The 11,800-nt window shown below is 39.3% G+C and overlaps 2 protein-coding genes across 5 annotated transcripts in view; both read left to right on the top strand.

Annotated features, from left to right (window-relative positions):
• The window catches only part of btbd7 (BTB (POZ) domain containing 7), a 38,346-nt gene extending 33,122 nt beyond the window's left edge, over nucleotides 1-5,224 (top strand). The window contains exon 12 of the transcript XR_004327090.1: nucleotides 5,167-5,224. The gene's annotated coding sequence lies outside the window, so the exon portion shown is untranslated. The remainder of the gene's footprint in view (nucleotides 1-5,166) is intronic.
• The window catches only part of itpk1b (inositol-tetrakisphosphate 1-kinase b), a 33,942-nt gene that overhangs the window by 1,803 nt on the left and 20,339 nt on the right, over nucleotides 1-11,800 (top strand). For all 4 annotated transcript variants that reach the window (XM_032501303.1, XM_032501302.1, XM_032501305.1 and 1 more), the window contains exon 3: nucleotides 4,959-4,983. In XM_032501303.1, coding sequence (XP_032357194.1) covers nucleotides 4,959-4,983 — 25 coding nt within the window. The remainder of the gene's footprint in view (nucleotides 1-4,958; nucleotides 4,984-11,800) is intronic.

Here is an 11,800-nt window from a genome sequence, read left to right as displayed (position 1 = left end):
CATCCCAGAATGCTGTGTGGACTAGCCAGAAATACTGGCTTCTGCATTGTTGTCAGAAAAGATAGTATTTCAACTTAATGTTTCCTTAATATCTGATGACACATTGTGGAAATCAGTAAGTAAATTAGATATTGCACCTTTTTAAGCCTTTCATGTTTTACTAAAAGCACAGTTGATAATGGGTGTCGCCTATGCTTCTTTTCTCTCTGCTGTTTTATAAGCTATATCTCTTCCGCATCGATTACGTATCTAAACCAGAATATGTGCTCTTATTCCACAAAGTTAACCTTTGACCATTACAGTATCTTATATTGATTATAATCGGAACAGTGAGATATCACTTAGACCAGTTGTGGCTTTGTGTCTGTAGTTGCGAGACATTTTATTTGAGACTTATCTGTCCAAATGCATAGTCATAACATGACTTTGTTCAAGGGTGTATTTTGACTGTAGCAAGGATTTGTATTCCAGCCTTAAAGCGTAACTCTCGCCAAATGCTTCCTAGGGTCTTTTTGTGAATGTACCGGAGTCAAACCTTTGTTTAAAAGCATATTTAGTATGGAAGCGCCACTTTTAAGATTTACCGTATTATCGTTTTTCAGTCAAATGGCCTTTTGAATGGGATTGCACTTCTATGATATCATCAAAATCAACATTTTAAAACACTAAGAAGGATCGACACAACACAAAGTATCACCAGGATCTGTACACATTAATGCAAACACTGAGAACATTGTTTGTGTTTGTTTGTGTACCTACTAAAAAGAAGGTTTGAACAACTCACTGTAGCTGTTGGTTTTTCTTGTTGCCGGCCATCTAGAAAGTCACAAATAGTCAAGGGAGGAGAGTAAAGATGTAAAGCTGCTAAAGCTTAGTTCCATGTAAATGCATGGATAATTTGTTATGTTGTTAGTGAAAAACAAGATTGACCATGTAGTTGAAAAAGGAGCCTCATATAAGAATGACATTTTCTCCTTTGGAGTCCCTTCATTCACATTCGGAGATTGACTATTTTTGACTGGCAGAGATTGCTGTGAGAGGAAACAACAACAGCTAAAGTGAGTTAAAAACCTTTTCTTTTTAGTAAACTCTGTGTACACAAACAAAACACAAAATTTCCTCAATGCTTGCATTAATGTGTACAGCTCCTGGGGATACTTCAAGCAAAGTTTCATGTTGTGTTGATCCTTCTTAGTGTTTAAAATGTTGATTTTGATGCTATCGTCGAAGTGCCCCTAGCACTCCCATTCAAAAGGCCATTTGACCAAAAATGAGAATACGATAAATCTTAAAAGTGGCGCTTCCGTCCTAACTATGCTTTTAAATGAAAGTTTTACTCGGGTACATTCACAAAATCTAGGTTAACCAAGGTTGCATTTTTGCAAGCGCTATATGAGTGTTATATGTATGTTATGTTGTTGTAGCTTATCCCCTTGGCTAAGTAAAATGCTATAAATTCTAAGAGCATTTTTAGCAGATGTGACTTCAGGAGAAGTTAACTCCCTCTAGCTGGAAAAAAGTATTCTGATTGGCGAGCGGCTCCCAGGTATGGCAGCAGACCTATCTCGCACTGTAACATAGCTAGCTTCCTGTGGTTTACCCGCGCGGGCTACAGTTATCCTGAAAACACAAAGAATGACAGTGGCTAAATGACAGAGAAAAGGACAAATATCTTCAGTTATTTGCTCCAGCAGGAATGTACCCTGGTAGGTCAGGTAGGTTGCCAGTGTGCATTGGAGCAGGCAATTTGCTTCCCAACTTTTTTCAAGAGGGTTGTTGCCTCACAAAGAGACCTGGTTAGACCAGCACAGATTACCACACTGTAATCCACAAAACATTTTTAATCTCTTCATAAACCTCCAAGTAACTACCCTCCTCATCCTGCCTACCCCCGTCTTCCGTCAGAGCTAGAATGAGGTCTGTTTAATATTAAGTGCTGGGGCTAAGAATCAGTGTTTGTGACAGAAGATCAAGTCAAATGAAAATACCTTTTTACACAGGAACAACAACAATTACCAGCACATTTAAATCAGCCAATGAAACTTGTCTACTAGTTCTCTTTTCCCTAACATATTTCCCTTTTCATATACCATGTTAGAAAGCCTAAGTCATCTTCAAGAGGAAGGAAAAGATGGAACCACTATAACCTTCCTATGTGTGGCCCCTGTCGACCACAGCTGTTTTTTAAGGCATTTTGTCTATCTAGAAGGCACAGCTCTCCAAGTGTATAAGTTTTTTATTTTATCAAGGAATTGTTTCCATGGCAATATCAGTCTTTGAATTCAATTTCATGCACCTTGATTTTAAATACCGGATAAATGTGTGCAGGTTTTTGACTTGTAAAGTGATGTTATTAAAGTCCCCCCGCCCATTAAAAATGTGTCCGATGTTTATGTCCCCTAAAATGTCAGACCTTGATTATACTGACTATTTTTTTTTGAAGATTATTTATTGAGGCTTTTTCCTTTATTCAGAAAGTGGATAGACAGGAAAGGGGGCGAGAAAGAAAGGGGTACTTGCAGCAAAGTGTTGCAGGTCGGATTCGGGCCGCTGCAAAGGACTATAGTGATTTGTGTTATTAACTTGTTCGTCACTAAAGAGGTGTTTTCACGTTTCTTTACTGAAGGCAGAGATGTCTGTCAGTATTTTTGCATATATGTTTCTGAAGTGGGACTTTAAAAATAAACCAAATGTTTCACCTGAACACAACAGAAAGTGCCAGTAACATACTCTTAATAGTGACTGAGCAGCTTTTCTCCCTCTCAGCATGTGGCATGCAGCTGACATTGTGAATGCTTCAGTGTGGAGTCTGGCCTGTCTTGTGCAGCTGGACCTACAGGATTCCTGGTGGTCAGAGCCCCTTTGGTTTAGGTTTGTCTCCCATGGACTTGAACAGCAATTTAAAGGCATCCCATTGACTCGCATACATATACCTGATTTGAAAAAAACAGCCAGCCTCAGCATCTTTGGATGATGTGAAAAATATTGGCATTCCTCTTATCAAGGCAAGGCCGCTCTACAACAACAAGCCTGACTAGATTACAGTACATTGAGCTACACCCACTGTATGTTTGTATGTAGTCTTTCACCCAAATAATACACTTCACTGCACTGATTAGAAGACTGTGATTTGAACATATAAACATTAACATTATCTATTAACATATAAAGGGCTGATTGCAATGATTTCAAGAAACCGCCAAGTCAAGAGTTTCAATAGTCCAAACAGGTAATGCTGCTTCACCTGGCTGGCCTACTTTATCTGTCTCAGCCCAGAGTTTGCCCGACCGCAGCAACACATTTCCGAGCACACCCACATGTAAACTTTGAAATCACAAATATTCGTGCAGTGCAGCAGTCATGTCTATGGTGTACTATAAATACCAAACTTTAGCTATAGAGTTTGTGGATATATGAAACTGTGTGTTAGTAAGAAATGGTGTAATAAAGTTTCTTGTTTTTCATTACACCTCAGTTTTCTTGCGTGTTGAGCCTATTCAAAAAGTTCTGACCTTGACCTGATTCTCTGCTGGGCCTTCTCCTTCATCCCTTTTTATTCTGCTGTCTTTGTAACAATATAGGAGAGCAGACACTCTCTCCTTATCTGAGATGGGGATGAAACTAAAGGCCCCATTCACACCCATGAAAGCCGCCAGCTGTAGTATTAAATATCCACATTGTTGTGAAGCAGTGAATGGCTGCACTGTTGTTACCATGGGGCGGTTACTTCAAAAACAACTGGACTGGAAAGGCTGGATTGGTTTTGGTGCTAGACTGGTTTTGTCCCCCCCCCCCCACACCAAGTAGGAGATGTGTATTTTGGCCATTTAAACTACTTGTTATATTTTGCTGAATCCCTTTGGCTTGAGCTGGACAGGGCACTTGACAAGCAAGTCCCATCAGCAATATGACAATGCCTCCTTCTCCTTCCTTCTACTTCTTGTGCAGTTTGTCTCTCAGTGGTGGGGTAAGGACTAATATATGTTACATATACAGTAAGTCCAACAGGTTTAAATAGGTGACGTGCATCCTCTGTGCTTTGTAACAGATTTATAGAAAAACTCTTTTAAAAAGAGAAGTCATCGCACTTTGACATTAATGCACACTAGGTTGTGGTTAAACAGTTGCTTATACTGCTGTGTACTATCATAGATAAGGAGAAGAGTCCAGGTTCCACATGTGTACAGTGTAGTCGTGCATACAGTTTGTTATTATATATATTGTCATAGATACCTCTGCCAACAACTCCACTTTTGTAGTGGTCTGCTGGTTGCCAAGCAACAGATTACATCCAAAGACTGGTATTTGTGTGCCCTTTTTTTAAAAAGGAGAATATTCTCCAGCTTTGGAATGGGATTTTTGTATTTGTATTTTTACAGTTGCCCTACTTTGTATTAAATAATTCAATAATTCAGCTTCATTTTGTTTTACACCTATTCTAGGCACAGCTATGTGTCAGTAACTCATGTCTGTAACAAAAAGGGTCAAATTGTTTAAGACCTCCGGTGAGTTTCTGTTTTCTCCCTCTTATGGAGAGGATTTGTTTAATGTCACATATTTACATTAAGAGTAAAAGGAACCTTCACATTATAAAAAGAAAAGACTCCAGTGAGTGTGACTGATGCAAAGACATGTTTTACATAGCTTATATTTCATAAAATGACAGTAATAAATAGGGATTTGCTTTGCCATCACGTTCACTTTGCAAGTAAAATAAATTTGTTTCATCACTTAGCTCTGTGTGGGATTTCTTCCTTTTATAGTGTGTTGGTGGTTCATTCAAGTCTTTTCTTCCTATGAGTTTTGGGCACTGAAAAAAGTGCACAGACATCCTCACCTATAGTGCTTGACACACGTTTACGTAATGTCTTGCATGTTATTGGTACTTTCGATGCCCGACAGTGTCCAGTTATGAACTTGGTAAAATGAATGACCATGATGTTTGTCTTATTTTTCAGGAAAAGAGGAATAGAAGTTGTTCAGGTAAGTGGATGACATTTTTGTCTGATACTGTTATTTTTTTTGATTTTGCTTTAACTAAAAAGAAAAATGTATATCCCTGTTGAGACACAATTTTATTCCGATTGGATGCCTTTAGGTAGAGTTAAAACAGTTTACTGCACACATGCTGTACATTTTTCCACATTTCTACTGGAAACCACTGAGGTGTGTGTGTGTGTGTGTGTGTGTGTGTGTGTGTGTGTGTGTGTGTGTGTGTGTGTGTTGTGTGTGTGGTGTGTGTTGTGTGTGTGGTGTTGTGTGTGTGTGTGTGTGTGTGTGGTGGTGTGTGTGTGTGTGTGTGTGTGTGTTGTGTGTGTGTGTGTGTGTTGTGGGCACCTAGAGCAATACTTTATAATATTGCCTACATTTGACCATTGACCACCAAGTAACAAGAGGGGCAAGTTAATATCTGGTAAAGAAAAGGCTGTTGTCATTAATGGATATTAGGCACAGTACACTACATTCCGTAAGTAAACACAGCACATGCAGCATAGTAACAATTGTTACTGAGTCCTGGGAGCTCAGTGTTGACAAGTACTTGTCAGTTAAAGTGCTTTCTGCAATTGAGGAGGAGGACTTTTTCTCTCATTCTCTTATTCTGTTTTTCTTTTTTAATGCTGTCTCTTGCTTTTCTTTTCTTTTTCTTTTTTTTGGAGGGGGGGGATCTTTGCTTTGAGGTTGTTTTTTTTCCCCCCTCTCACTGTGCTTACGATATCAGCACACTCACAAAGAGCCTTGTCCTGGGAATAGTCCCAAAGTAAGCAGGGTTTTGTTTCCCAATGTGCATTCAGTCACTCCTGGGAGAATAGATCCTCACAAGCCCTCAGCAAAGGGTATCCATGGACTTAAACAGCCCTTTGGCCTTCCCCATAACTCTTTTTCCAGGACTATCTGTTGCCCACTGATTTTATTTCCTCTTACAAATCAACATTAATGCCTTCTTTTTTTTAGCTTGGCTGTCACTGCCAATTGCGTAAGCTCAGTTTACTCACATACCCAGTGGTATTTTTGAATTCACACCGGTGACTTGGGCTCGGCTGCCTGAGATGCACCCAATGCCAGTCACTGCCTGTGCTGTCATGGCTGCATGCAAGTGAAGATAATGGTAGCCGTTGTAATGCTTTGGCCTCATTATACAAGTCTGTGTACCAAGCTGTCTTCTCCTATTGCACTAGTGAATTTTGAGCCCAACAACTCTTGGACTATTGTGTCGATACAAGTCCATTTAACCTTCTCTAGAAGGCTGGAGTAATACATAGCTGCAGATGTATCTCTTGCAGCCAATTGAATCACCTAACCTTGTTCCTGTGGTCCTGTACACAGATAGCTGATCTTGACGATAACAACTCAACCTTGGATATCCAAGGATAAGTTAATCCTACAGTTTTTTTCTGGCAGAATAAACCATGGTTTTTACAGCCTTGTTACAAGCTAATTTACTTATTTGTTGTCTTTCGAAAGCACATTTGTTGAAATAATGGCTTTGTACTAGAGCTGAAACAATTAGTTGATGGGCAGAAACTGTGGTGTTTTGGATTGTTTGTCAAAATAAACTAGCAGCATAAAGATGTCACCTTGGGTTTTGGAGATATTGTTATTTCCGAACATTTTTAGACCAAAATATTTCTTGTTTAATCAAGACCATAATCCACAGATGAATCAGTAATGAGTTTAATCAGTTAAAGTCTTAAGATCTACTTAATCAAAAACATTAAAAATAAGTCAAAATGGCTCATCGGTTCGCTGGATATTTAATATTGCAGTTCACCTAGTGATATATAGTATTTGCCACAAGAGGTTGGATCCTCCAGAGGGTTGGTAGTTTTTATGACGTCACCCTGTGTTGTAAACAGATCTTTGCTAAATCTGGAAGCCCCGGGGAGCTCATTTTATATTTCCATTTATAGTGTGGGAAAACATCTACATGTATACCCATCAGGACGGACAGAACTAAAAAATAACAGATGGTTCTTCTTTTGTTTGACAATACATGATTGCTCCTTTAGCATCTAGCAGCTTTCCACTTTCTCTCTTCTTTTTTTTTTTTAAAGTAACCCATTATCATGCTCACCTTGTCTTTACTTTTCATCCCTCCATGCTTCCTCTCACTCGTCCAAGTGATGTACAGCAACTCATCAATACTGACCCCTTATCCCTGAGCTCATGAGAGCCATCCTCATGGCACTCTCTGTACATTAGTCTGTAACACAGAGCTGATGCGATTAACTTACCAGGCTCGGCCTTGAGGAAGCCAATATTCGCTCACAGATAGCGAACCATTCACAGCAAATAGCAATCATAAGAGTGGGCTGTCCATAAAAGGTTATTGAGTTACCGTTTTTATTATATGAAAAGTGCTTAGGAATTTAAAGTTAATGTCAGGCATGCTACTGTATCTCACCCACATATTGAATTTTTGAAGATTGTCTTCATATGGTATTTATTGGTCCTCCAGTCTACCACAATCCAAAGGAAGCGGTTTGGTGGGCACTATTTTTAATAAGTATATAGTTTGTGTTTTAGGTGTCTTGAATTGAGAGTGGAGATGATGACAAATGAGATATTTATCAGTTTGACTAAGATAAACTCCATTGTGACTTCTTTATCTCCCTAAATATCTTTCTAGCCATTCTCAATAGTGGTAGAGGTCTGAAGAGTCTTTCCATTTGAAGTAGTTTTTTTTTTTATTATCCCCCATGATTTATCCATCTTTTAAAAATGTCTTCAAAAATATTCTTCAGCTGACCGCAGAGTCACTTTAGTAATGCACATTTATTAATGATTAAGCTAATAACTCAATACAGTCTATTAAAGCAACACTATGTAACTTTTCCCGCTTCGGGGGCCCCTACAGGTTGGAAGCGGAATTGTCGTTCACCCTGTTATGAGTTGAAGAACCACTGGAACGATTTTGGAAACATTATTTTAAGGTACAAAAAGTTCTCTAGTGTTGCTTTGATTAAAAAACATTGAAAAATAGTTGCCTCGAGAGCTTCCAGTGCACAATATAGTCAGTAGGAGTGAGGACTCCAGGGATGCTGAGTAGACAGCCAATGAGCTTCCAGTTTGAGCCTCAATATGGTTTTTGGTTGGAGATTCACGTTCATGTTGATCCCCACTCATGTTTAGTCTTGTACTTCATATGAGGTGTGGCCACAGTTTGTCTCCAACACATACGTTTCTCTTACACTAGGGTGTCGAATGACACATGCCACACAAAATAAATCATTTATCACGTCTGTCTGCACTCTGGGCTAGTCTGACAAACCAGGTGAGATTAGATCCAGCCGAAGGCAACTAGAAAGAGACCTATAGGATGAAGCAGCTCAATGGCAAAGCAGACACAGAGACCAATCTGCTGCAAACAATGGTTGATGCAGTTTGTGTTCTCCCTATTTGTGCACTATTGTTTCAAACTTAAGTACACATGGATGCTCTGTTCTAAAATCACCGTTCTTAGATGTCCCTGGTTTATAGCTTTGGCCCACCGTGGAGCTACATCAAAGCTTAAAATATACTGGCCCTGACATACCCTTTCTCTCCAGGATCCAGCAATTTTTCTATGCTGTCCATCACCACCATGGCCCGCTGCTAGCACTCAGTCCCAGAGGGACCTGCAAAGACCTCAGCTGACATTTCTGCTTTTAGCATTTAGCAGGACATCAGTGACTTTACTGCCGGGTTTTTGGATGAGCTCTAAAGTGGGGTCATTCTGTTTACGCACAGGGAGAGGAGAGCTTCATCCTCCACAATGTGTCTTTGCCAGTGTGTGTTGACCCCCACGATGTAGAGTCCTGTTTTTGTGGATGGGCCAGGCTGTGGATGGGCCCTCTGTGTTGTGTAAGCAAAAGATTAAAAGCCATGTCTCAGCAAACTACAGAAATATTCCCTTCCTCCCAGCTCTGTCACGCTGACACTCCGAGCTGGACAGAAAAGCGACTGCTTCAGTTTTTACTCACCTGCTGTACTTCACGCCGCTGCTTCTGCCCTGTCACCACTGCTGCTCATAGTGTTATTGGCCCGTAATAGTTTATCCACAGGTTAACACACACATTTTATGGAAGTGTTGACCCACCAAGACAGTGATATTAAGGTCATGGCAGCTTGTTAACATTTTTTATGCATCTGCCATATGCCACACCTCTGTCTACCACATGATTTAAAAAAAAGCCAGCTGTACTGTTTTGGTGACACTGAGTCACCATAATGTCTGCGGCTTTTAAACTTGGCCCTTACATTTCTATACTATGTGTCCATATTGCCACACCTAACCTCAGCCCTCCCTTAGCCCAAACACGAAAGTGCTTGGCCCCGCACTCGCACAGATGCACTTGATTTAGAAGAAAAGAAAAAAAAAAAAGTTGTCCATGTGTCAATTCTAACAAACCTCTCTGGACATTTTCAGCCTCATTGCCTTTTTGCAGCTCATGTTGGCATACTACTTTTGAGCTGAAGGGCATGTTTCTACAGGCAGGAGGAATGGAGCATGGAGGAGAATGAGATCCAACACTTTAAGGCAAGGAAAGACATGCCGTGTTAATGTAGCATAATAAGCTCCTAAAGAAATGCAACTTGACTTTAACGTTACAGGGTGTTTTGAAATGTCTTTGCATGTAAGCATAATGTGCACACACCTGCACGATTAGGCCCTAAACTATGGTTGGACATTGTTCTTCCCGAGTGTAAAGAACATGGTATCTAAATCAACTGACAGAGTTACAACTTAGTACAGTTAACTTTTCAACAATTATTAACCAGAACATTTCAGCTTAACTGACAGGTTGACTGTGGCCAACCCTAAACCAACTGAAACTCTGTTCAGTTTTACAGTTTTCGCATTGATCCAATCCAGTGTGACTAAGGTGTGGTTGCTCTTGGTTTGCGTGCTATCTGAACAGTACAAAGGACAGTGGGGTCCTGCCCGGCTCTGGCTTATTTGCACAGGTGTTGCTGAATTGTGTCGTTCTTGTAATGATCAGGTGATTCCCATTTGCTGATTAGCAAATGAGTTAGTGTATGACTGCATTACGCAACAGCAGCACTACAACCAACACGATTAGCTCTTTGTAATACAGTCATGTCAGTGCAATGTTTCTGTGTTGCTGCTCTGGTTTCAGTTGTTTCTTAGTCCCATAATTTAATTTTACATAAATTATGTATGTGTACCATTCATATAAATTGTGTATATCTAATTATTTGTTACAGTGTTTGCTTAAGTATAATAAATAAATCAAGACTGCAACATTTAACAACAATTAATGTTAAAAACACAGCTTCATGCATAGCCAGTGGTTTGTGATTAGTTTGGGTCAAAATATAGTTTCACTTATATGGCCTTTTTTCAGTAATATCATGCCTGGCCTTATATTGAAGGTTGCTTTATCTGTCTCTTTCACAGTCTGTGTGTTCTTCTTTCAGACAACCCTGCCTCTCAAATTCAGAAGGTCCTTTATGTAGCAATATAAAAGCAGGGGGAAAAGCAGTCAACTCCAAGCACCCTTGCGTTTTCTAACTTTATAAATGTGTGCCTCACACACAAATCTAACTAGGCTCCCTTTGTCGCAACAAACTAGAGACATTAAGCCAGAATACAGGCCTTTTGTGAATTGGACTTTTCAGCCATTTCATCAGCAGTGGGCTCTCTCTCTCTCCTTTTTTTTTCTCTCTCTCTCTCTCTCTCTCGCAAAAGTCTTATTACTCTTTAAGAGCTCCTTTGAGTAATCGCAAACTACTTGGCCAGTGCAGTCAGTCTTTCAGCTGCGTTAAACTTCAAACGTATGCTAATTTGGTGTTTTCTCAGAGGCTGTTGAACATGCTCAGCGTGACTGGAGGTCTGGCCAGAGGGAGAGGATGTTTATAACTTATGGTAAAATAGATGACACCAAAAATAAATCCTGATGGTGTACTTAAAAACAAACACAACATAAACTCTGGCTGCACCAAAGTTAGAGCTATATATGTAAAAGAAGGAGAGAATGATTTAGAATCAGAACTGATGCTGTTTTCTAACCAAGAGGCAGAAAAGAAATTATATTTAATTCCTGCAGCAGATGGGGTGGAGATATTACTCTTTTCTGTCGACAGATTGTGAGTATAAACGAGGAGGGCAATGGCAGATTGATAATTTCCTAGCATTAGTGGTCACTTTCTTAAAAAATATATATTAAAAACTTAAATGACCTTAATTAACTTTAAGTTAAACTTAGTGAGTTTATTTTAGTAAATACTGCCGTTTGCATTTTTCAGCATGCAAATAAGATAAATATGGTGTGACTAAACCATGGGTAAAAGTGAAACAATTATACCCAAAGGTCACACAAAAAATGGAAATGATACGACTTTGTTAACTAACTGCAAGCAACAATACGTTAGGGGCAGTAAAAGAGAACTCGGGGAAAAGTTGGCAAGTTCTGACTTGAGGCCTGAACAAACTGTGGATTTTATAGATTTTTTTCTTTTTTTTAGAAAACCTGCCCTACTGCCTGTGAAAACGTGCTCAGATTTTGTGTGAAGTATACTATCAGGTGGCATTTTTTATTTTTTTTTATTTATCTCAAACAGTCAACAATGTTGCAAGACAAAACGTAAAAACGAAACAAACAATCCTTATATAGTACAGGCCAAAAGTTTGGACGCACCTTTTCATTCAATGTGTTTTCTTTATTTTCATGACTGTTTACATTGTGGATTATTACTGAAGGTATCACAAGTATGAATGAGAACATGTGGAATTATGTACTTAACAAAAAAGTGTGACATAACTGAAAACATGTCTTATATTCTAGTTTCTTCAAAGTAG

The sequence above is a fragment of the Etheostoma spectabile genome, chromosome 20 (genome assembly GCF_008692095.1).
Source record: "Etheostoma spectabile isolate EspeVRDwgs_2016 chromosome 20, UIUC_Espe_1.0, whole genome shotgun sequence".
Taxonomy (NCBI): Eukaryota; Metazoa; Chordata; class Actinopteri; order Perciformes; family Percidae; genus Etheostoma; species Etheostoma spectabile.
Note: the sequence above shows the minus strand (reverse complement) of the source record. Positions and strands in the feature narration are given on the sequence as shown.